We start from the raw sequence: 26,362 nt of genomic DNA, 5'->3' as shown, positions 1-26,362 counted from the left end.
GGGCTAAGTTAGGAGATGCACCACTTTTAGGAGATGACATAGCCTTACTGAACTCACTAACATGTTCTCACATAGCCTTACTGAACCCACTAACATGTTCCAACATAGACTTACTGAACCCACTAACATGTTCCAACATAGACTTACTGAACCCACTAACATGTTCCAACATAGACTTACTGAACCCACTAACATGTTCCAACATAGACTTACTGAACCGACTAACATGTTCCAACATAGACTTACTGAACCCACTAACATGTTCCAACATAGCCTTACTGACCCGACTAACATGTTCTCACATAGCCTTACTGAACTCACTAACATGTTCTCACATAGACTTACTGAACCCACTAACATGTTCCAACATAGACTTACTGAACCGACTAACATGTTCTCACATAGACTTACTGAACCCACTAACATGTTCCAACATAGACCTACTGAACCCACTAACATGTTCCAACATAGACTTACTGAACCCACTAAGATGTTCCAACATAGACTTACTGAACCCACTAACATGTTCTCACATAGACTTACTGAACCCACTAACATGTTCCAACATAGACTTACTGAACCCACTAACATGTTCCAACATAGACTTACTGAACCCACTAACATGTTCTCACATAGACTTACTGAACCCACTAACATGTTCTCACATAGACTTACTGAACCCACTAACATGTTCCAACATAGCCTTACTGAACCCACTAACATGTTCTCACATAGACTTACTGAACCCACTAACATGTTCTCACATAGCCTTACTGAACCCACTAACATGTTCCAACATAGCCTTACTGAACCCACTAACATGTTCCAACATAGCCTTACTGAACCCACTAACATGTTCCAACATAGACTTACTGAGCCCACTAACATGTTCTCACATAGACTTACTGAACCCACTAACATGTTCTCACATAGACTTACTGAACCCACTAACATGTTCCAACATAGCCTTACTGAACCCACTAACATGTTCTCACATAGACTTACTGAACTCACTAACATGTTCTCACATAGCCTTACTGAACCCACTAACATGTTCCAACATAGCCTTACTGAACCCACTAACATGTTCTCACATAGCCTTACTGAACCCACTAACATGTTCCAACATAGACTTACTGAGCCCACTAACATGTTCTCACATAGACTTACTGAACCCACTAACATGTTCTCACATAGACTTACTGAACCCACTAACATGTTCCAACATAGCCTTACTGAACCCACTAACATGTTCTCACATAGACTTACTGAACCCACTAACATGTTCCAACATAGACTTACTGAGCCCACTAACATGTTCTCACATAGACTTACTGAACCCACTAACATGTTCTCACATAGACTTACTGAGCCCACTAACATGTTCTCACATAGACTTACTGAACCCACTAACATGTTCTCACATAGCCTTACTGAACCCACTAACATGTTCCAACATAGACTTACTGAGCCCACTAACATGTTCTCACATAGACTTACTGAACCCACTAACATGTTCTCACATAGACTTACTTAACCCACTAACATGTTCCAACATAGCCTTACTGAACCCACTAACATGTTCTCAAATAGACTTACTGAAGCCACTAACATTTTCCAACATAGCCTTACTGAACCCACTAACATGTTCCACATAGACTTACTAAACCCACTAACATGTTCTCACTTATCCTTACTGAACCCACTAACATGTTCTCACATAGACTTACTGAACCCACTAACATGTTCCAACATAGCCTTACTGAACCCACTAACAGGTTCTCACATAGACTTACTGAACCCACTAACAGGTTCTCACATAGACTTACTGAACCCACTAACATGTTCTCACATAGACTTACTGAACCCACTAACATTTTCCAACATAGACTTACTGAACCCACTAACATGTTCTCACATAGACTTACTGAACCCACTAATATGTTCTCACATAGACTTACTGAACCCACTAACATGTTCTCAAATATCCTTACTGAACCCACTAACATGTTCTCACATAGACTTACTGAACCCACTAATATGTTCTCACATAGACTTACTGAACCCACTAACATGTTCTCAAATATCCTTACTGAACCCACTAACATGTTCTCACATAGACTTACTGAACCCATGTATTGTATTTTTCGTCAACGATCTACCCGAAATATTCTGTAAAAGTGTAAGAAAAATTTATGAAAAAATAAAACACTCATATATCTTGGTTTCAACCCCGTTAGTCTATACATGTTTGAATCACATTTGGCATTGATTACAGAGTCTTTTTGGGTACGTCTCTTAAGAGCTTTCCACACCAGGATTGTTCAACATTTACATATTTTTTAAAAACATTTTTGTAATTTAGCAGACACTTTTATCCAGAGCGACTTAAAGTTAATGTATTCATCTTAATAAGATAGCTAGGAGGGACAACAACAGGCCAAGAGATCTGAGGTAGCAGAACGTTGTGATCGGGTTGGGGTGTAGGGTTTGAGCATAGCCTGAAAGTAGGGAGGGACAGTTCCTCTTGCTGCTCCAAAGGTAAGCAACGTGGATGCGAGCCTCAACTGGAGGCCAGTGGAGTGTGAGGAGGGGCGGGGTGACATGAGAGAACTTGGGAAGGTTTGAACACCAGGCGGGCTGCAGTGTTCTGGATAAGTTGAAGGGGTTTGATGGCAGAAGCAGGGAGCCCAGCCAGCAGAGGGTTGTAGTAGCCACGACGGGAGATGACAAGTGCCTGGATTAGGACCTGCGCTGCTTCCTGTGTGAGTTAGGGCCGTACTCTACGGATGTTGTAGAGCGTGAACCTGCAGGAACGGTGTTTGCAGAGAACGACAGGGTGTTGTCCAGGGTCACACCAAGGTTCTTTGCACTCTGGGAGGGCGACACTTTGGAGTTGTCAACCGTGATGAGGTCTTTAAGCGGGGCAGGCCTTCCCCGGGAGGAAGAGCAGCTCCGTCTTGTCCAGGTTGAGCTTGAGGTGGTTGGCCGACATCCAAGTTGAGATATCTCCCGGGCACACAGAGATGCGTGTCGCCACCTGGGTGTCAGAAGGGGGGAATTCAACATTCTTCAAGCTCTGCCAAATTGGTTGTTCATCATTGCTAGACAACCATTTTCAGGGCTTGCCATAGATTTTCAAGCAGATTTAAGTCAAAACTGTACCTCAGCCACTCAGGAACATTCTCTGTCTTCTTGGTAAGCAACTCCAGTGTAGATTTGGCCTTGTGTTTTAGGTTATTGTCCTGCTGAAAGGTGAATTCATGACCCAGTGTCATGTGGAAAGCAGACTGAACCAGGTTTTCCTCTAGAATTTTGTCTGTGCTTAACTCCATCCCATTTCTTATTTATCCTGAAAAACTCCCCAGTCCTTAACGATGACAAGCACACCCATAACATGATGCAGCCACTACTATGCTTGAACATATGGAGAGTGGTACTCAGTAATGTGTTGTATTGGATTTGCCCCAAACAACAAGTTGCATTTGGGACAAAAAAGTGAATTGCTTGGACAGATTTTTTGCAGTATTACTTTAGTACCTTGTTGCAAACAGGATGCATGTTTTGGAATATTTTTATTCTGTACAGGCTTCCTTCTTTTCACTCTTGTCATTTAGGTTAGTGTTGTGGAGTAACTACAATGTTGTTGATCCATCCTCAGCTTTCTCCTATCACAGCCAAATCAAATTTTATTGGTCACATACACGTGTTTAGCAGATGTTATTGCAGGGGTAGCGAAATGCTTGTAAACTCTGTAACTGTTTTAAAGTCACCATTGGCATTTACCGTGAAATCCCTGAGAGGTTTCCTTCCGCTCCGGCAACTGTGTTAGGAAGGACGCCTGTATCTTTGTAATGACTGGGTGTATTGATACACCATCCAAAGTGTCATTAATAACTTCATCATGCTCAAAGGGATATTCAATGTCTTTTTTGTTCTTGTTGTTGAGATGATGAGGCAGAGATGTTTAGTAATGTAAAACTCACATCGCGTAGGGAAAATAAAGCGAAGGGAACAACTTTTACAGGCTGAAACAGGAAAACAACGTGAGGGATTAATTTTGTGGAGGTGTTGGGAGTTGTGGACTTCACTGAACATCTGGAACACTCAATAGACTTCCTATCAGTTGTGAAACTCCACTGCGTCTAGACAAGGCAGAACCCTGACCCCCCCCCCCCCCCCCCCCCTCTTTGTTCTAATGGCCTCTCACGCTTTAACAGGAGCTAAATAAATTTTCCATTTCAATTTTCCTTCCTCCGATGGCTATAATGACCATACCGCCTTGGGCAACACTGTACAAGCACAGTAGGCAGTATGCGTTGGTAGCTACTAGCAGCTGCCACCAACTGCCAACATTAGCTTTAAGGTAGGAAATCAATGGGTGTGAAGGGAGGGAAAGAATTGAAGGGGGAGGTGGGCAATTAGAAACGTTTTTTATTTTTTTTCTCTTTATAATTACCCCGTAACATTAAACAGAAATACCTATATGAAACTGGGCATTTCTTTATTGCTCTGCGTTGCAGCATGAATGTCTAGAGGTTTTATTTATTTAACACGTTGAATAGAAGGAAGGAAGGAAGGAAGGAAGGAAGGAAGGAAGGAAGGAAGGAAGGAAGGAAGGAAGGAAGGAAGGAAGGAAGGAAGGAAGGAAGGAAGGAAGCCATATTCCTTTTTTTTTTCTTTTTTTTAGACTGAAAGACTTTTAACATCTGAACAGAACGTTGTTGTTTTTTTGTTTATTCGGACCAAATGTCCGCAAGATTTTAGTTCCAGATTTCCGAGATAAATTTAAAGTCAGATCAAGTTAAAAACATTTTTTTTTACTGTACAATGGAATTATAAAATGATATAATTACGTAGGAGACTTTCTTATTAACTCTGTAGGTCGCGGATGTACACATGACGCGTCACTGCATAGCTGGTTCTGAATTACAGGTCTCAGTTCAGATACAGGACTCGACTCTTCCAAATAATAGGGGAAGATGTTGGTATTTCCTTAGTACTGTACGTTACTAATGCCCGTCAAAACAAATATACATTTTTATTAATCTATCCAGATCTAACATCTCTACACCCCTTTCCTTTTGGCTAGACCACGGGGATATGGACAAGAAGCTTTCCCTCATTCTGAAACAGTTCTGATCTTATCTCAGGATAGTGTACATCATTTCCTGTGCTTCTTCATTGGCCAGAGCCAAATAAGCCATTAGGGTCAGAACCTGACATGTATGAATGGGCTACCTCACTAAGCTAACATGGTGACAGACAGCTGCTACAGAGCAGAGCAGGGAGAACGGAGATTAATAGACAGGAGCAGACAGGAGCAGACCTGCTTGTCTCGCTCCTCCTCCTCCTCCTTCTCCTGTTCCTCCTCCTCCTCCTGTACCTCCTACTGCTCCTCCTCCTCCTCCTGTTCCTCCTCCTGCTCCTCCTCCTCCTCCTGCTCCTCCTCCTTTTCCTCCTCCTTCTCCTGCTCCTCCTCCTGTTTCTCCTCCTCCTCTTGCTCCTCCTCCTCCCGCTCCTCCTGTACCTCCTCCTGCTCCTCCTGTACCTCCTCCTGTTCCTCCTCCTCCTGCTCCTCCTCCTCCTCCTGTTCTTCCTCCTTCTCCTCCTCCTCCTCCTCCTTCTCCTGTTCCTCCTCCTCCTCCTGTACCTCCTACTGCTCCTCCTCATCCTCCTGTTCCTCCTCCTGCTCCTCCTCCTCCTCCTGCTCCTCCTCCTTTTCCTCCTCCTTCTCCTGTTCCTCCTCCTGTTTCTCCTCCTCCTCTTGCTCCTCCTCCTCCCGCTCCTCCTGTACCTCCTCCTGCTCCTCCTCCTGTTCCTTCTCCTGCTCCTCCTCCTGTACTTCCTGCTGCTCCTCCTCCTGCTCCTCCTTCTCCTGTTCCTCTTCCTCCTGCTCCTCCTGCTCCTCCTCCTTCTGCTCCTCCTCCTGTTCCTCCTCGTCCTCCTTTTCCTCCTGTTCCTCCTCCTGCTCCTCCCCCTGTACCTCCTCCTGCTCCTCCTCCTGCTTCTCCTCCTGCTCCTCCTGCTCCTTCTCCTGCTCCTCCTCCTTTTCATCCTCCTTCTCCTGCTCCTCCCCCTGTACCTCCTCCTGCTCCTCCTCCTGCTTCTCCTCCTGCTCCTCCTGCTCCTTCTCCTGCTCCTCCTCCTTTTCATCCTCCTTCTCCTGCTCCTCCTCCTGTTCCTCCTCCTCCTCCTCTTGCTCCTCCTCCTCCCGCTCCTCCTGTACCTCTTCCCGCTCCTCCTCCTGTACCTTCTCCTCCTCCTGCTCCTCCTCCTGTTCCTGCTCCTCCTCCTGTTCCTTCTCCTGCTCCTCCTCCTCCTTCTCCTGCTCCTTTTCCTGCTCCTTCTCCTCCTGTTCCTACCCCTGCTCCTCCTCCTGCTCCTCCTCCTTTTCCTCCTCCTCCTCCTCCTGTTCCTCCTCCTGCTCCTTCTCCTCCTGCTCCTCCTCCTGCTCCTCCACCTGCTCCTCCTCCTGTTCCTCCTGTTCCTCCTCCTGTTCTGGATCTTCTCTCTCTCTCTCTCTCTCTCTCCTCTCTCTCCTCACTGCTTTGGGCTGAGGTTTAAATACAGAGCTCGTCCCCAGCCACATATACATTCACCACCACCACCAAGGCCCTCCTGCTAAATTTGACACCTCCCTCCCTGGGCAGATAGAGAGTAATGATATTATTAATACGTAATATTATTTATCAATATATTATAGTCACACTGTAAATGTGACAGCGTTTAAATGGGGCCAGTGGAAAAACATGCAGCACTAGACTATCAGGATCAAGGGAGAGAGAAGAATGCAATGAAACTGTCTACAGCAGTAGTCTGACAGGGTAAAGCCAGTAGTCTGACAGGGTAAAGTAGTCTGACAGGGTAAAGCCAGCACTGTGACAGGGTAAAGCCAGTAGTCTGACAGTGTCAAGTAGTCTGACAGGGTAAAGCTAGTACTGTGACAGGGTAAAGCCAGTAGTCTGACAGTGTCAAGTAGTCTGACCGGGTAAAGCCAGTAGTCTGACAGGGTAAAGTAGTCTGACAGGGTAAATCCAGTAGTCTGACAGGGTAAAGCCAGTAGTCTGACAGGGTAAAGCCAGTAGTCTGACAGGGTAAAGCCAGTAGTCTGACAGGGTCAAGTAGTCTGACAGGGTAAAGTAGTCTGACCGGGTAAAGCCAGTAGTCTGACAGGGTAAAGCCAGTAGTCTGACAGGGTAAAGCCAGTAGTCTGACAGTCAAGCCAGTAGTCTGACAGGGTAAAGTAGTCTGACAGGGTAAAGCCAGTAGTCTGACAGGGTAAAGCCAGTAGTCTGACAGGGTAAAGCCAGTAGTCTGACAGTGTAAAGCCAGTAGTCTGACAGGGTAAAGCCAGTAGTCTGACAGTCAAGCCAGTAGTCTGACAGGGTAAAGTAGTCAGACAGGGTAAAGCCAGTAGTCTGACAGGGTAAAGCCAGTAGTCTGACAGTCAAGCCAGTAGTCTGACACGGTAAAGTAGTCTGACAGGGTAAAGCCAGTAGTCTGACAGGGTAAAGTAGTCTGACAGGGTAAAGCCAGTAGTCTGACAGGGTAAAGCCAGTAGTCTGACAGGGTAAAGCCAGTAGTCTGACAGGGTCAAGCCAGTAGTCAGACAGGGTAAAGCCAGTAGTCTGACAGGGTAAAGCCAGTAGTCAGACAGGGTAAAGCCAGTAGTCTGACAGGGTAAAGCCAGTAGTCTGACAGGGTAAAGCCAGTAGTCAGACAGGGTAAAGCCAGTAGTCTGACAGGGTAAAGCCAGTAGTCTGACAGTCAAGCCGGTAGTCTGACAGGGTAAAGCCAGTAGTCTGACAGGGTAAAGCCAGTAGACGTATTATTCTAGTATGGACAGCTGCTGGGCTTCCTGTTAACGTTAAACACCTCCGCCAAAAAAATAAATGTCTGAGCTGCCTTTTCGGGTTCCACCAAACATTGATGGATGTTTCTAGGCCTGTGTTCAAATCAAATCACATTTTATTGGTCACATACACACGGTTAGCAGATGTTAATGGCAAAATGCTTGTGCTTCTACTTCCGACAGTGCAGTAATATCTAACAAGTAATCTAACGATACCACAACAACTACCTAATACACACAAATCTAAAGGGGTGAATGAGAATATGTACATATAAATATATGGATGAGCGATGGCCGAGCGGCAAAGACAAGGTGCAATATATGGTATAAAATACAGTATATACATGGGATATGAGTAATATGAGATATGAATACATTATTCAAGTGATATTGATGATATATTTTGCCTTCCTGTGACATCGGCTGCTATAGGTGTCATGGAGGGCAGGTAGTTTGCCCCCGGTGATGCGTTGTGCAGACCGCACCGCTCTCTGGAGAGCCTTGCGGTTGAGGGCGGAGCAGTTGCCGTACCAGGCTGTGATACAGCTCAACAGGATGCTCTCGATTGTGGCTCTGTAAAATTTTGTGAGTGTTTTTGGTGACAAGCCACATTTCTTCAGCCTACTGAGGTTGAAGAGGTGCTGTTGCGCCTTCTTCACCACACCGTCTGTGTGGGTGGACCATTTCAGTTTGTCCGTGATGTGTACGCCGAGGAACTTAAAACGTTCCACTTTCTCCACTGCTGTCCCTTCAATGTGGATAGTGGGATGCTCCCTCTGCTGTTTCCTGAAGTCCATGATCATCTCCTTTGTTGTGTTAATGTTGAGTGAGAGGGTTAGGGTTAGGGTTCCAGCCACCACACTCTGAGTGCCCTCACCTCCTCCCTGTAGGCCATCTTGTCGTTGTTGGTAATCAAGCCCACAACTATTGTGTCTTCTGCAAACTTAATGATTGAGTTGGAGGCGTGCATGGCCACGCAGTCGTGGGTGAACAGGAGGGGGCTGAGCACGCACCCCTGTGGGGCCTCAGTGTTGAGGTTCAGCGGGGTGGAGATGTTGTTTCCTATCTTCACCACCTGGGAGCGGCCCGTCAGGAAGTCCAGGACCCAGTTGCACAGGGCGGGGTTGAGACCCAGGGCCTCCAGCTTGATGATGAGTTTGGAGGGCACTATGGTGTTGAATGCTGAGCTGTAGTCAATGAACAACATTCTTACATAGGTATTCCTCTTGCCCAGATGGGTTAGGGCAGTGTGCAGTGCGAAGGCGATTGCATCGTTTGTGGACCTATTAGGGCGGTAAGCAAATTGGAGTGGGTCTAGGGTGTCAGGTAGGGTGGAGGTGATATGGTCCTTGACTAGTCTATCAAAGCACTTCATGATGACAGAAGTGAGTGCTACAGGGCGATAGTCATTTAGTTCAATTATCTTTGCCTTCTTGGGTACAGGAACAATGGTAGCCATCTTGAAGCATGTGGGGACTGCAGACTGGGATAGGGAGTGATTGAATATGTCCATAAACACACTAGGCAGCTGGTCTGTGCATGCTCTGAGGACGCGGCTTGGGATGCCGTCTGGGACAGCAGCCTGGCGAGGGTTAACACGTTTAAATGTCTTACTCACATCAGCCACAGAGAAGGGGGGGGGGGGGGGGGGGGGAGCATTTCTTGTTAGCGGCACTGTATTATCCTCAAAGCGGGCAAAAATGGTGTTTAGTTTGTCTGGAAGCAAGACGTTGGTGTCTGTGACGTGGCCGGTTCAGTTAGTTATAAGACCATCTGCCTCTGAAGTCAGATTGTCTTTCAAAGGCCATCAGAACAACTGAACCTCCATCAGTGTGATATTCAACACCTAAATACTCTGCTAAGGAATTGACAAAACACACATACACACAGCTCTAAATTGATTTGTCATTAGTCTAGATTAGTCTGTAGTCTCCAGTCACAAGGTGATTATGTGTTTTCCTTGGCACCGGAACAAAGACATTATCAGCCGTGTATAATTTTGTGCATTATCAGCCGTGGGTTATTTTGTGCGTTATCAGCCGTGGGTTATTTTGTGCGTTATCAGCCGTGGGTTATTTTGTGCGTAATCCGCTGTGGGTCATTTTCGCCATGAGGTGAATAGAAAATAATAGAATACCTGAAAATGTGTCTTTAAGCACACAATGGTACTAGTAATTAGTAGTTACACACAATGGTACTCAGGAATACTTCAAACTAGTAGTGAAAGTACTAAATGCTGTTAGTCTGTACCTGCTCTTATAAATGCTCTTAATCTGTACCTGCTCTTATAAATGCTCTTAATCCATACCTGCTCTTATAAATGCTCTTAATCCATACCTGCTCTTATGAAATGCTGTTAGTCTGTACCTGCTCTTATAAATGCTCTTAATCTGTACCTGCTCTTATAAATGCTGTTAATCCATACCTGCTCTTATAAATGCTGTTAGTCTGTACCTGCTCTTATAAATGCTCTTAATCTGTACCTGCTCTTATGAAATGCTGTTAGTCTGTACCTGCTCTTATAAATGCTCTTAATCTGTACCTGCTCTTATGAAATGCTGTTAGTCTGTACCTGCTCTTATAAATGCTCTTAATCTGTACCTGCTCTTATGAAATGCTGTTAGTCTGTACCTGCTCTTATAAATGCTCTTAATCTGTACCTGCTCTTATGAAATGCTGTTAGTCTGTACCTGCTATTATAAATGCTCTTAATCTGTACCTGCTCTTATGAAATGCTGTTAGTCTGTACCTGCTCTTATAAATGCTGTTAGTCTGTACCTGCTCTTATAAATGCTGTTAATCTGTACCTGCTCTTATAAATGCTCTTAATCCATACCTGCTCTTATGAAATGCTGTTAGTCTGTACCTGCTCTTATAAATGCTTTTAATCTGTACCTGCTCTTATGAAATGCTGTTAGTCTGTACCTGCTCTTATGAAATGCTGTTAGTCTGTACCTGCTCTTATGAAATGCTGTTAGTCTGTACCTGCTCTTATAAATGCTCTTAATCTGTACCTGCTCTTATGAAATGCTGTTAGTCTGTACCTGCTCTTATAAATGCTCTTAATCCATACCTGCTCTTATAAATGCTCTTAATCTGTACCTGCTCTTATGAAATGCTGTTAGCCTGTACCTGCTCTTATGAAATGCTGTTAGTCTGTACCTGCTCTTATGAAATGCTGTTAGTCTGTACCTGCTCTTATAAATGCTCTTAATCCATACCTGATCTTATGAAATGCTGTTAGTCTGTACCTGCTCTTATAAATGCTCTTAATCCATACCTGCTCTTATAAATGCTCTTAATCTGTACCTGCTCTTATGAAATGCTGTTAGTCTGTACCTGCTCTTATGAAATGCTGTTAGTCTGTACCTGCTCTTATGAAATGCTCTTAATCTGTACCTGCTCTTATGAAATGCTGTTAGTCTGTACCTGCTCTTATAAATGCTCTTAATCTGTACCTGCTCTTATGAAATGCTGTTAGTCTGTACCTGCTCTTATAAATGCTGTTAGTCTGTACCTGCTCTTATAAATGCTGTTAGTCTGTACCTGCTCTTATAAATGCTCTTAATCCATACCTGCTCTTATGAAATGCTGTTAGTCTGTACCTGCTCTTATAAATGCTCTTAATCCATACCTGCTCTTATGAAATGCTGTTAGTCTGTACCTGCTCTTATAAATGCTCTTAATCCATACCTGCTCTTATAAATGCTCTTAATCTGTACCTGCTCTTATAAATGCTGTTAGTCTGTACCTGCTCTTATAAATGCTCTTAATCTGTACCTGCTCTTATAAATGCTGTTAGTCTGTACCTGCTCTTATGAAATGCTGTTAGTCTGTACCTGCTCTTATGAAATGCTGTTAGTCTGTACCTGCTCTTATAAATGCTGTTAGTCTGTACCTGCTCTTATGAAATGCTGTTAATCTGTACCTGCTATTATAAATGCTCTTAATCTGTACCTGCTCTTATGAAATGCTGTTAGTCTGTACCTGCTCTTATGAAATGCTGTTAATCTGTACCTGCTATTATAAATGCTCTTAATCTGTACCTGCTCTTATGAAATGCTGTTAATCTGTACCTGCTCTTATGAAATGCTGTTAATCTGTACCTGCTCTTATGAAATGCTGTTAGTCTGTACCTGATCTTATGAAATGCTGTTAGTCTGTACCTGCTCTTATAAATGCTCTTAATCTGTACCTGCTCTTATGAAATGCTCTTGTGATTTTGTTCAGGTTCAACGTGGGAGAAATCTATACGTCAGATTGGCTTCGAAAGGTAAGACAATTCAAACATACTGTAAATACAAACCTACGGGTACACTATACATAATATAGACTTAACAAACTAAGTTATTATTATACACCCTAATATTATAGAGATATTGTAGATTTAGAATACAGGGCTTTCAGGAAGTATTCACACCCAGTCACGCCAAACACAGGGCGCATACACACTGACCAACCCAAAACACAGGGCAAACAATCCAGAGAACAAAACCACATCCACAATCGACAGAGAACACAAAATAATCCCGCACACACCTAAGCGGGCCTAACAGGCTTAAATAGACCAAAAATCAAGAAACACAAAAGGAACAGGTGCAACTAATAAGACTAAACTAACAGAATGAGTTCCTGTCAAGACAGCAGCTACTCTTCCTGGGGTTTATTATGGACCCCCATTAGTTCCTGCCAAGGCAGCAGCTACTCTTCCTGGGGTTTATTATGGATCCCCATTAGTTCTGCTAAGGCAGCAGCTACTCTTCCTGGGGTTTATTATTGATCCCCGTTAGTTCCTGCCAAGGCAGCAGCTACTCTTCCTGGGGTTTATTATGGATCCTCATTAGTTCCTGCCATGGCAGCAGCTACTCTTTCTGGGGTTTATTATGGACCCCCATTAGTTCCTGCCATGGCAGCAGCTACTCTTCCTGGGGTTTATTATGGACCCCCATTAGTTCCTGTCAAGACAGCAGCTACTCTTCCTGGGGTTTATTATGGACCCCCATTAGTTCCTGCCAAGGCAGGAGCTACTCTTCCTGGGGTTTATTATTGATCCCCGTTAGTTCCTGCCAAGGCAGAAGCAACTCTTCCTGGGGTTTATTATGGATCCTCATTAGTTCCTGCCAAGGCAGCAGCTACTCTTCCTGGGGTTTATTATGGATCCTCATTAGTTCCTGCCATGGCAGCAGCTACTCTTCCTGGGGTTTATTATGGACTCCCATTAGTTCCTGCCATGGCAGCAGCTACTCTTCCTGGGGTTTATTATGGACCCCCATTAGTTCCTGCCATGGCAGCAGCTACTCTTCCTGGGGTTTATTATGGATCCCCATTAGTTCCTGCCAAGACAGAAGCTACTCTTCCTGGGGTTTATTATGGATCCCCATTAGTTCCTGTCAAGACAGCAGCTACTCTTCCTGGGGTTTATTATGGATCCCCATTAGTTCCTGTCAAGGCAGCAGCTACTCTTCCTGGGGTTTATTCCGGATCCCCATTAGTTACTGTCAAGACAGCAGCTACTCTTCCTGGGGATTATTATGGATCCCCATTAGTTCCTGTCAAGGCAGCAGCTACTCTTCCTGGGGTTTATTATGGATCCCCATTAGTTCCTGTCAAGGCAGCAGCTACTCTTCCTGGGGTTTATTCCGGATCCCCATTAGTTACTGTCAAGACAGCAGCTACTCTTCCTGGGGATTATTATGGATCCCCATTAGTTCCTGTCAAGGCAGCAGCTACTCTTCCTGGGGTTTATTATGGATCCCCATTAGTTCCTGTCAAGGCAGCAGCTACTCTTCCTGGGGTTTATTATGGATCCCCATTAGTTCCTGCCAAGACAGCAGCTACTCTTCCTGGGGTTTATTATGGATCCCCATTAGTTCCTGACAAGGCAGCAGCTACTCTTCCTGGGGTTTATTATGGATCCCCATTAGTTCCTGTCAAGGCAGCAGCTACTCTTCCTGAGGTTTATTATGGATCCCCTTTAGTTCCTGTCAAGGCAGCAGCTACTCTTCCTGGGGTTTATTATGGATCCTCATTAGTTCCTGCCATGGCAGCAGCTACTCTTCCTGGGGTTTATTATGGACTCCCATTAGTTCCTGCCATGGCAGCAGCTACTCTTCCTGGGGTTTATTATGGACCCCCATTAGTTCCTGCCATGGCAGCAGCTACTCTTCCTGGGGTTTATTATGGATCCCCATTAGTTCCTGCCAAGACAGAAGCTACTCTTCCTGGGGTTTATTATGGATCCCCATTAGTTCCTGTCAAGACAGCAGCTACTCTTCCTGGGGTTTATTATGGATCCCCATTAGTTCCTGTCAAGGCAGCAGCTACTCTTCCTGGGGTTTATTCCGGATCCCCATTAGTTACTGTCAAGACAGCAGCTACTCTTCCTGGGGATTATTATGGATCCCCATTAGTTCCTGTCAAGGCAGCAGCTACTCTTCCTGGGGTTTATTATGGATCCCCATTAGTTCCTGTCAAGGCAGCAGCTACTCTTCCTGGGGTTTATTATGGATCCCCATTAGTTCCTGCCAAGACAGCAGCTACTCTTCCTGGGGTTTATTATGGATCCCCATTAGTTCCTGACAAGGCAGCAGCTACTCTTCCTGGGGTTTATTATGGATCCCCATTAGTTCCTGTCAAGGCAGCAGCTACTCTTCCTGGGGTTTATTATGGATCCCCTTTAGTTCCTGTCAAGGCAGCGGTTACTCTTCCTGGGGTTTATTATGGATCCCCATTAGTTCATGCCAAGGCAGCAGCTATTATTCCTGGAGTTTATTATGGATCCCCATTAATTCCTGCCAAGGCAGCAGCTACTCTTCCTGGGGTCCAGCAACATTAAGGCAGTTTATACAATTTAAAATATTACATGAAATTACATGTCTTTACACTTTACCCAACACATTCATTGTGTTCCCTCAGGCCACTACTCCACTATAACATATTTACAATACAACATCCATGTGTACGTGTGTGTAGAGTGTGTGTCTTATCATGTGTGTTAGTGCTGTTAAGAAGGTAGAAACTAGGGCCTGTAGGACCTGCCTTGTTGATAGTGCTGTTAAGAAGGTAGAAACTAGGGCCTGTAGGACCTGCCTTGTTGATAGTGTTGTTAAGAAGGTAGAAACTAGGGCCTGTAGGACCTGCCTTGTTGATAATGCTGTTAAGAAGGTAGAAACTAGGGCCTGTAGGACCTGCCTTGTTGATAATGCTGTTAAGAAGGTATAAACTAGGGCCTGTAGGACATGCCTTGATGATAGTGTTGTTAAGAAGGTAGAAACTAGGGCCTGTAGGACCTGCCTTGTTGATAATGCTGTTAAGAAGGTAGAAACTAGGTCCTGTAGGACCTGCCTTGTTGATAGTGCTGTTAAGAAGGTAGAAACTAGGGCCTGTAGGTCCTGCCTTGTTGATAGTGTTGTTAAGAAGGTAGAAACTAGGTCCTGTAGGACCTGCCTTGTTGATAGTGCTGTTAAGAAGTTAGAAACTAGGGCCTGTAGGACCTGCCTTGTTGATAGTGTTGTTAAGAAGGTAGAAACTAGGGCCTGTAGGACCTGCCTTGTTGATAGTGTTGTTAAGAAGGTAGAAACTAGGGCCTGTAGGACCTGCCTTGTTGATAGTGCTGTTAAGAAGGTAGAAACTAGGGCCTGTAGGACCTGCCTTGTTGATAGTGCTGTTAAGAAGGTAGAAACTAGGGCCTGTAGGTCCTGCCTTGTTGATAGTGCTGTTAAGAAGGTAGAAACTAGGGCCTGTAGGACCTGCCTTGTTGATAGTGCTGTTAAGAAGGTAGAAACTAGGGCCTGTAGGACCTGCCTTGTTGATAGTGTTGTTAAGAAGGTAGAAACTAGGGCCTGTAGGACCTGCCTTGTTGATAGTGCTGTTAAGAAGGTAGAAACTAGGGCCTGTAGGACCTGCCTTGTTGATAGTGTTGTTAAGAAGGTAGAAACTAGGGCCTGTAGGACCTGCCTTGTTGATAGTGCTGTTAAGAAGGTAGAAACTAGGGCCTGTAGGACCTGCCTTGTTGATAGTGTTGTTAAGAAGGTAGAAACTAGGGCCTGTAGGACCTGCCTTGTTGATAGTGTTGTTAAGATGGTAGAAACTAGGGCCTGTAGGACCTGCCTTGTTGATAGTGTTGTTAAGAAGGTATAAACTAGGGCCTGTAGGACCTGCCTTGTTGATACTGTTGTTAAGAAGGTAGAAACTAGGGCCTGTAGGACCTGCCTTGTTGATAGTGCTGTTAAGAAGGTAGAAACTAGAGCCTGTAGGACCTGCCTTGTTGATAGTGTTAAGAAGGTAGAAACTAGGGCCTGTAGGACCTGCCTTGTTGATAGTGTTGTTAAGAAGGTAGAAACTAGGGCCTGTAGGACCTGCCTTGTTGATAGTGTTGTTAAGAGGGTAGAAACTAGGGCCTGTAGGACCTGCCTTGTTGATAGTGTTGTTAAGAAGGTAGAAACTAGGGCCTGTAGGACCTACCTTGTTGATAGTGTTGTTAAGATGGTAGAAACTAGGGCCTGTAGTACCTGCCTTGTTGATAGTGCTGTTAAGAAGGTAGAAACTAGGGCCTGTAGGACCTGCCTTGTTGATAGTGCTGTTAAGAAGGTAGAAACTAGGGCCTGTAGGACCTGCCTTGTTGATAGTGCTGTTAAGAAGGTAGAAACTAGGGCCTGTAGGACCTGCCTTGTTGATAGTGTTGTTAAGAAGGTAGAAACTAGGGCCTGTAGGACCTGCCTTGTTGATAGTGTTGTTAAGAAGGTAGAAACTAGGTCCTGTAGGACCTGCCTTGTTGATAGTGTTGTTAAGAAGGTAGAAACTAGGGCCTGTAGGACCTGCCTTGTTGATAGTGTTGTTAAGATGGTAGAAACTAGGGCCTGTAGAACCTGCCTTATTGATAGTGTTGTGAAGAAGGTAGAAACTAGGTCCTGTAGGACCTGCCTTGTTGATAGTGTTGTTAAGAAGGTAGAAACTAGGGCCTGTAGGACCTGCCTTGTTGATAGTGTTGTTAAGAAGGTAGAAACTAGGGCCTGTAGGACCTGCCTTGTTGATAGTGTTGTTAAGAAGGTAGAAACTAGGGCCTGTAGGACCTGCCTTGTTGATAGTGTTGTTAAGAAGGTAGAAACTAGGGCCTGTAGGACCTGCCTTGTTGATAGTGCTGTTAAGAAGGTAGAAACTAGGGCCTGTAGGACCTGCCTTGTTGATAGTGTTGTTAAGAAGGTAGAAACTAGGGCCTGTAGGACCTTCCTTGTTGATAGTGCTGTTAAGAGCAGCACTTTATTATGGACAGACTTCTCCCCATCTTAGCTACTGTTGTATCAATATGTTGACCATGACAGTTTACAATCCAGGTTTTCTCCAAGCAGTTTAGTCACCTCAACTTGCACAATGTCCACATTATCTATTCGAATATTTATTTGAGGTTTAGGGTTCAGTAAACGATTTGTCCCATAGAAATTCCCACACTTCTCGTTTTATTCTGGGTGATACAAGTGAACGATCTCACACGTATTTCTTCTCCATTCCGTGTATTCAGTGGCGGCTGGTGTGCCTTTAAATCTGAGGAATGTGTTTGATACCGTTCCATTTGATTCCATCCGAACCATTATAATGAGTCCACCCTCCCGTTTTTCCAGCCACTAGCCACCACAGATTGAGTTTGGAGGCTTGCATACAGTCCACTTCCCAAATATCTTTAAGTAGCGCGAGCCGGGTTCTCCAATATGTACCAATACACACCACTTAATGTAATGTATACGTGTGGCCATAGATCTGACATAGGCTACATGTCCCAAACGGCACCCTATGCCCTTCATAGTGCACTACTTCTGACCAGGTCCGATTGGGTTCTGGTCGTGCTATATGTAGGGAATTGAGTGCCATTTGGGACGCAACCCTAGGTTTCTAAAGACTCTTGATGGTTCTGACCTGTACTTCTCAACTTGGGGTTTCAGTTAATGCATGTTAAACCTCATTAGGTCTGGCAGTCTGTCAACAAGCCCTATCTGATGCATGTTAAACCTCATTATGTCTAGCAGTCTGTCAACAAGCCCTATCTGATATATGTTAAACCTCATTATGTCTGGCAGTCTGTCAACAAGCCCTATCTGATGCATGTTAAACCTCATTATGTCTAGCAGTCTGTCAACAAGCCCTATCTGATATATGTTAAACCTCATTATGTCTGGCAGTCTGTCAACAAGCCCTATCTGATGCATGTTAAACCTCATTATGTCTAGCAGTCTGTCAACAAGCCCTATCTGATATATGTTAAACCTCATTATGTCTAGCAGTCTGTCAACAAGCCCTATCTGATATATGTTAAACCTCATTAGGTCTGGCAGTCTGTCAACAAGCCCTATCTGATGCATGTTAAACCTCATTGTGTCTTGCAGTCTGTCAACAAGCCCTATCTGATGCTAACCTCATAACGTCTCTCACAGCCTTTACTGCTCAGCCCAGTGCCCCTGTCTATCTGTACTCACACACACACACACACACACACACACACACACACACACACACACACACACACACACACACACACACACACACACACACACACACACACACACACACACACACACACACACACACACACACTTTAGATTAGAGTAGTGACAAAAGAAGTTGGCTGCATTTGGACATTCCTGTACCACAGATAATTAGATCCCAGAGAGGTGAGTGAGTGTGTTCTCCTATTGATGCCTTTACTCCTACCATGTCTGCTGTCTGGGTAAGGCCTGTCTGTCTGTCTGGATAAGGCCTGTCTGTCTGTCTGGATAAGGCCTGTCTGTCTGTCTGTCTGGATAAGGCCTGTCTGTCTGTCTGGATAAGGCCTGTCTGTCTTTCTGTCTGGATAAGGCCTGTCTGTCTGTCTGTCTGGATAAGGCCTGTCTGTCTGTCTGGATAAGGCCTGTCTGTCTGTCTGGATAAGGCCTGTCTGTCTGTCTGGATAAGGCCTGTCTGTCTGTCTGTCTGGATAAGGCCTGTCTGTCTGTCTGGATAAGGCCTGTCTGTCTTTCTGTCTGGATAAGGCCTGTCTGTCTGTCTGTCTGGATAAGGCCTGTCTGTCTGTCTGGATAAGGCCTGTCTGTCTGTCTGGGTAAGGCCTGTCTGTCTGTCTGGATAAGGCCTGTCTGTCTGTCTGGATAAGGCCTGTCTGTCTGTCTGGATAAGGCCTGTCTGTCTGTCTGGATAAGGCCTGTCTGTCTGTCTGGATAAGGCCTGTCTGTCTGTCTGGATAAGGCCTGTCTGTCTGGATAAGGCCTGTCTGTCTCTCTGGATAAGGCCTGTCTGTCTCTCTGGATAAGGCCTGTCTGTCTGTCTGGATAAGGCCTGTCTGTCTGGATAAGGCCTGTCTGTCTGTCTGGCCTGTCTGGTCTGTCTGTCTGTCTGTCTGTCTGTCTGTCTAAAGCCTCTCTTAGGTAATTCCTGTTTGTGTCTGTCTGGATAAGGCCTGTCTGTCTGTCTGTCTGGATAAGGCCTGTTTGTCTGTCTGTCTGGATAAGGCCTGTCTGTCTGTCTGCATAAGGCCTGTCTGTCTGTCTGCATAAGGCATGTCTGTCTGTCTGGGTAAGGCCTGTCTGTCTGTCTGGATAAGGCCTGTCTGTCTGTCTGGATAAGGCCTGTCTGTCTGTCTGGATAAGGCCTGTCTGTCTGTCTGGATAAGGCCTGTCTGTCTGTCTGGATAAGGCCTGTCTGTCTGGATAAGGCCTGTCTGTCTCTCTGGATAAGGCCTGTCTGTCTCTATGGATAAGGCCTGTCTGTCTGTCTGGATAAGGCCTGTCTGTCTGGATAAGGCCTGTCTGTCTGTCTGGCCTGTCTGGTCTGTCTGTCTGTCTGTCTGTCTGTCTGTCTAAAGCCTCTCTTAGGTAATTCCTGTTTGTGTCTGTCTGGATAAGGCCTGTCTGTCTGTCTGTCTGGATAAGGCCTGTCTGTCTGTCTGGATAAGGCCTGTTTGTCTGTCTGTCTGGATAAGGCCTGTCTGTCTGTCTGCATAAGGCCTGTCTGTCTGTCTGCATAAGGCATGTCTGTCTGTCTGGGTAAGGCCTGTCTGTCTGTCTGGATAAGGCCTGTCTGTCTGTCTGCATAAGGCCTGTCTGTCTGTCTGCATAAAGCCTGTCTATATGTCTGTCTGTCTGTCTGTCTGTCTGTCTGTCTGTCTGGATAAGGCCTGTCTGTCTGTCTGGATAAGGCCTGTCTATATGTCTGTCTGTCTGTCTGTCTGTCTGGATAAGGCCTGTCTGTTTGCATAAGGCCTGGCTGTTTGCATGGATAATGCCTGGATAATGCCTGTCTGTCTGTCTGTCTGTCTGTGTAAGGCATGTCTGTCTGTGTGGATAAGGCCTGTCTGTCTGTATTAGGCTTGTCTGTCTAGAAAGGTAGGAACCTAGGAAGAAACCTAGAGAGGACCCAGGCTCTGAGGGGTGGCCAGTCCTCTTCTGGCTGTGCCAGGTGCAGAGTATAACAGTACATGGCCAAGATGTTGAAATGTTCATAAATGACCAGCATGGTCAAATAATAATAATCACAGTAGTTGCACAGGATGCAACAGGACAGCACCTCGGGAGTAAATGTCAGTTGGCTTTTCATAGCCGATCATTCAGAGTTAGAGACAGCAGGTGCGATAGAGAGAGAGAGTCCAAAACAGCAGTTCCGTTACAAGGTGGCACGTCCGGTTAACAGGTCAGGGTTCCATAGCCGCAGGCAGAACAGTTGAAACTGAAGCAGCAGCATGACCAGGTGGACTGGGGACAGCAAGGAGTCATCATGCCAGGTAGTCCTGAGGCATGGTCCTAGGGCTCAGGTCCTCCGAGAGAAGAGAGAGAGAAAGAGAGAGAGAAAGAGAGGGAGAAAGAGAGAGAGAAAGAGAGAAAAGAGAGAGAGATGGGGGAGAAAGAGGTGTGAGGTCTGAACGAGTGATAGAGGAGAAAGAGGTGTGAGGTCTGAACGAGTGATGGGGAGAAAGAGGTGTGAGGTCTGAACGAGGGATGGGGAGAAAGAGGTGTGAGGTCTGAACGAGTGATGGGGAGAAGAGGAGTGAATGAACGGAGAAAGAGGTGTGAGATCTGAACGAGTGATAGAGGAGAAAGAGGTGTGAGGTCTGAATGAGTGATGGGGGAGAAAGAGGTGTGAGATCTGAATGAGTGATGGGGGAGAAAGAGGTGTGAGATCTGAATGAGTGATGGGGGAGAAAGAGGTGTGAGATCTGAATGAGTGATGGGGGAGAAAGAGGTGTGAGATCTGATTGAGTGATGGGGAGAAAGAGGAATGAATGGACGGAGAAAGAGGTGTGAGATCTGAATGAGTGATGGGGGAGAAAGAGGTGTGAGATCTGAAAAGCATATTATGTACACATCCGGTCAGAATGACAGTGGGTTGCCGGCTGGCTAGTGTGGATCCCAGCTGTACAGACAGACAGTAGCAGAACGTGCAGGACAGGTGTTGATGATATTAACAGCTGAACATCTGGACCCAGATTAATCCTACATCTGGACCCAGATTAATCCTATATATTGACCCAGATTAACCCTATATATTGACCCAGATTAACCCTACATATTGACCCGGATTAACTCTACATCTGGACCCAGATTAACACTACATATTGACCCAGATTAACACTACACATTGACCCAGATTAACACTACATGTTGACCCAGATTAACCCTACATCTGGACCCAGATTAACCCTACATGTTGACCCAGATTAACCCTACATCTGGACCCTGATTAACACTACATATTGACCCAGATTAACACTGCATATGGACCCAGATTAACACTACATGTTGACCCAGATTAACCCTACATCTGGACCCTGATTAACAATACATATTGACCCTGATTAACACTACATATTGACCCAGATTAACACTACATATGGACCCAGATTAGCACTACATGTTGACCCAGATTAACACTACATCTGGACCCTGATTAACCCTACATCTGGACCCAGATTAACCCTACATCTGGACCCAGATTAACACTACATGTTGACCCAGATTAACACTACATGTTGACACAGATTAACACTATATCTGGACCCATATTAACACTACATGTTGACCCAGATTAACCCTACATATTGACCCAGATTAACCCTACATCTTGACCCAGATTAACCCTACATCTTGACCCAGATTAACCCTACGTCTGGACCCAGATTAACCCTACATATTGACCCAGATTAACCCTACACCTGGACCCAGATTAACACTCCATATTGACCCAGATTAACCCTACACCTGGACCCAGATTAACACTATATCTTGACCCAGATTAACACTACATGTTGACCCAGATTAACCCTACATCTGGACCCAGATTAACACTACATTTTGACCCAGATTAACACTACATCTGGACCCAGATTAACACTACATGTTGACCCAGATTAACCCTACACCTGGACCCAGATTAACACTACATGTTGACCCAGATTAACCCTACATCTGGACCAAGATTAACACTACATATTGACCCAGATTAACACTACACCTGGACTCAAAATGATGTTGAATGAATAGGCTTCTGTGGACTCAGTAGAGTCTGTGTCCAGGAAACAGACCCTAAATGAATTTTATAGATCCTTAATGTGTGCGTGTACAGATGTAAATGTGTTGCATGTCAGTAGTTTTCAGTTGCCTTTTCAACAGGAAGGTCTCACCACTGCTGGTACAATATAAATACTCTCTTTTAACAGGAGAGGGAAAAATAAAAATGAAAGTTGTTGGCTTGACTTGGTGTTGTTGGATGAGAGTTTTTCTTTCCGTTTCTTTCATCCATTTGTGATGAACAGAGCTTCAAAACAATAACATCTTCCATCTAGTGGAAACAAAGACCGTGTCCCGAGTGGCACCCTATTCCTTATATAAAGCCCTACTTTTCACCAGGGCCCTACGCAGTGCACAGGATAGAGAAAAGGGAGAATACCTTTTGAGACTCACCCATAGGAGTCTTGATTAGATTAGGCTTTTCTACAGGAGCCAAGAGTTTAGACTGTATTTTATTTGAGTGAGCATTTTCCATAGTGTTTGATTAGCACTCTGTTTTTTAAACTTTGTTAACTTTAACGAGGCGACTATCCACTGAGGGCCAAGTTTAGGACGAGGTTTGGTATTTGCTTTCACTGACCTTTGAGGGTGTTTGGGCACTTATTCACATCTCAGCATAACACCCAAACATTCGTTTTGCATTAGCCTCGTACGCAGCCTCACATTCCTTCATTAGTCTCAGACCCAGGCTCACATTCCTTCATTAATCTCAGACCCAGGTTCACATTCCTTCATTAGCCTCAGACCCAGGTTCACATTCCTCCATTAGTCTCAGACCCAGGCTCACATTCCTTCATTAGTCTCAGACCCAGGTTCACATTCCTTCATTAGTCTCAGACCCAGTCTCACATTCCTTCATTAGCCTCAGACCCAGGCTCACATTCCTTCATTAGCCTCAGACCCAGGCTCACATTCCTTCATTAGCCTCAGACCCAGGCTCACATTCCTTCATTAGCCTCAGACCCAGGCTCACATTCCTTCATTAGTCTCAGACCCAGGTTCACATTCCTCCATTAGCCTCAGACCCAGCCTCACATTCCTTCATTAGTCTCAGACCCAAACTCACATTCCTTCATTAGCCTCAGACCCAGGTTCACATTCCTCCATTAGCATTTATACCCAGGCTCACATTCCTCCATTAGTCTCAGACCCAGGCTCACATTCCTCCATTAGCCTTTATACCAAGGCTCACATTCCTCCATTAGTCTCAGACCCAGGCTCACATTCCTTCATTAGTCTCAGACCCAGGCTCACATTCCTCCATTAGTCTCAGACCCAGGCTCACATTCCTTCATTAGTCTCAGACCCAGGTTCACATTCCTTAATTAGCCTTTATACCCATCCTCACATTCCTCCATTAGCCTTTATAACCAGGCTCACATTCCTTCATTAGCCTTTATACCCAGGCTCACATTCCTCCATTAGTCTCAGACCCAGGCTCACATTCCTTCATTAGTCTCAGACCCAGGCTCACATTCCTCCATTAGTCTCAGACCCAGGCTCACATTCCTTCATTAGCCTCAGACCCAGGTTCACATTCCTTCATTACCTCAGACCCAGACTCACATTCCTTCATTAGCCTCAGACCCAGGCTCACATTCCTTCATTAGCCTTTATACCCAGGCTCACATTCCTCCATTAGCCTCAGACCCAGGCTCACATTCCTCCATTAGCCTTTATACCCAGGCTCACATTCCTCCATTAGCCTCAGACCCAGGTTCACATTCCTCCATTAGCCTCAGACCCAGGCTCACATTCATCCATTAGCCTCAGACCCAGGCTCACATTCCTCCATTAGCCTCAGACCCAGGCTCACATTCCTCCATTAGCCTCAGACCCAGGCTCACATTCCTCCATTAGCCTCAGACCCAGGCTCACATTCCTCCATTAGCCTCAGACCCAGACTCACATTCCTTCATTAGCCTCAGACCCAGGTTCACATTCCTTCATTACCTCAGACCCAGGTTCACATTCCTTCATTACCTCAGACCCAGACTCACATTCCTTTATTAGCCTCAGACCCAGGTTCACATTCCTTCATTACCTCAGACCCAGGTTCACATTCCTTCATTACCTCAGACCCAGACTCACATTCCTCCATTAGCCTCAGACCCAGGCTCACATTCCTCCATTAGCCTCAGACCCAGACTCACATTCCTTCATTAGCCTCAGACCCAGACTCACATTCCTCCATTAGCCTCAGACCCAGGTTCACATTCCTTCATTACCTCAGACCCAGGCTCACATTCCTTCATTATCCTTTATACCCAGGCTCACATTCCTCCATTAGCCTCAGACCCAGGCTCACATTCCTCCATTAGCCTTTATACCCAGGCTCACATTCCTCCATTAGCCTCAGACCCAGGCTCACATTCCTCCATTAGTCTCAGACCCAGGCTCACATTTCTCCATTAGCCTCAGACCCAGGCTCACATTCCTCCATTAGCCTCAGACCCAGGCTCACATTCCTCCATTAGCCTCAGACCCAGGCTCACATTCCTCCATTAGACTCAGAACCAGCCTCACATTCCTTCCGTTGGATACCCCAGCGAGACTACGTTGACATTTATTCTGCAAAGCTGTGTGACAACGACCTTTGCAACAGCTTTACTAATTCTACTCAGAACCCAGCGTGAAGAAAGAGATAACAACATGTTTTTTAGAAGGAAAATGAATGATATGTTCCCATTGATTCTTGTAGAATACAACTTATTAATGCCTCATGAGCTTAGTTTAACTGTCGTACCCTACCACAACCCACAATACAAGCTTGTTTTATAACAATATTTGTAAACAAAGTACATTTAAACAAACACTATAGCCTGGGTAGGACTGGACCATTAATCAATCAATGAAATGTATTTATATAGCCCTTCTTCAGACCTGTCCTCTCGTCTAGAATTACTGGACTGGGCTGGACCATTAGAGACCAGACCTGTCCTCTAGTCTAGAATTACTGGACTGGACCATTAGAGACCAGACCTGTCCTCTCGTCTAGAATTACTGGACTGGGCCATTAGAGACCAGACCTGTCCTCTCGTCTAGAATTACTGGACTGGGCCATTAGAGACCAGACCTGTCCTCTCGTCTAGAATTACTGGACTGGACTGGACCATTAGAGACCAGACCTGTCCTCTCGTCTAGAATTACTGGACTGGACTGGACCATTAGAGACCAGACCTGTCCTCTCGTCTAGAATTACTGGACTGGGCTGGACCATTAGAGACCAGACCTGTCCTCTCGTCTAGCAGTACTGGGCTGGACCATTACAGACCAGACCTGTCCTCTAGTCTAGCAGTACTGGACTGGGCTGGACCATTAGAGACCAGACCTGTCCTCTCGTCTAGAATTACTGGACTGGGCTGGACCATTAGAGACCAGACCTGTCCTCTCGTCTAGAATTACTGGACTGGACTGGACCATTAGAGACCAGACCTGTCCTCTCGTCTAGAATTACTGGACTGGACTGTACCATTAGAGACCAGACCTGTCCTCTCGTCTAGAATTACTGGACTGGACTGGACCATTAGAGACCAGACCTGTCCTCTAGTCTAGCAGTACTGGGCTGGACCATTAGAGACCAGACCTGTCCTCTCGTCTAGAATTACTGGACTGGGCTGGACCATTAGAGACTAGACATGTCCTCTCGTCTAGCACTACTGGGCTGGACCATTAGAGACTAGACCTGTCCTCTAGTCTAGAATTACTGGACTGGGCTGGACCATTAGAGACTAGACCTGTCCTCTAGTCTAGAATTACTGGACTGGGCTGGACCATTAGAGACCAGACCTGTCCTCTCGTCTAGAATTACTGGACTGGGCTGGACCATTAGAGACCAGACCTGTAATCTCGTCTAGAATTACTGGACTGGGCTGGACCATTAGAGACCAGACCTGTCCTCTCGTCTAGAATTACTGGACTGGGCTGGACCATTAGAGACCAGACCTGTCCTCTAGTCTAGAAT

General features: G+C 45.5%; 1 protein-coding gene across 1 annotated transcript in view; it reads left to right on the top strand.

The window, feature by feature from the left end:
- Positions 1-26,362, top strand: part of LOC110531049 (piezo-type mechanosensitive ion channel component 2) — a 191,056-nt gene that overhangs the window by 4,163 nt on the left and 160,531 nt on the right. Inside the window, exon 3 of the mRNA XM_036986896.1 lies at positions 12,086-12,128. Coding sequence (XP_036842791.1) covers positions 12,086-12,128 — 43 coding nt within the window. The remainder of the gene's footprint in view (positions 1-12,085; positions 12,129-26,362) is intronic.

The sequence above is a fragment of the Oncorhynchus mykiss genome, chromosome 8 (genome assembly GCF_013265735.2).
Source record: "Oncorhynchus mykiss isolate Arlee chromosome 8, USDA_OmykA_1.1, whole genome shotgun sequence".
Classification (NCBI taxonomy): domain Eukaryota; kingdom Metazoa; phylum Chordata; class Actinopteri; order Salmoniformes; family Salmonidae; genus Oncorhynchus; species Oncorhynchus mykiss.
This window is presented reverse-complemented; position numbering and strand designations above follow the sequence as displayed.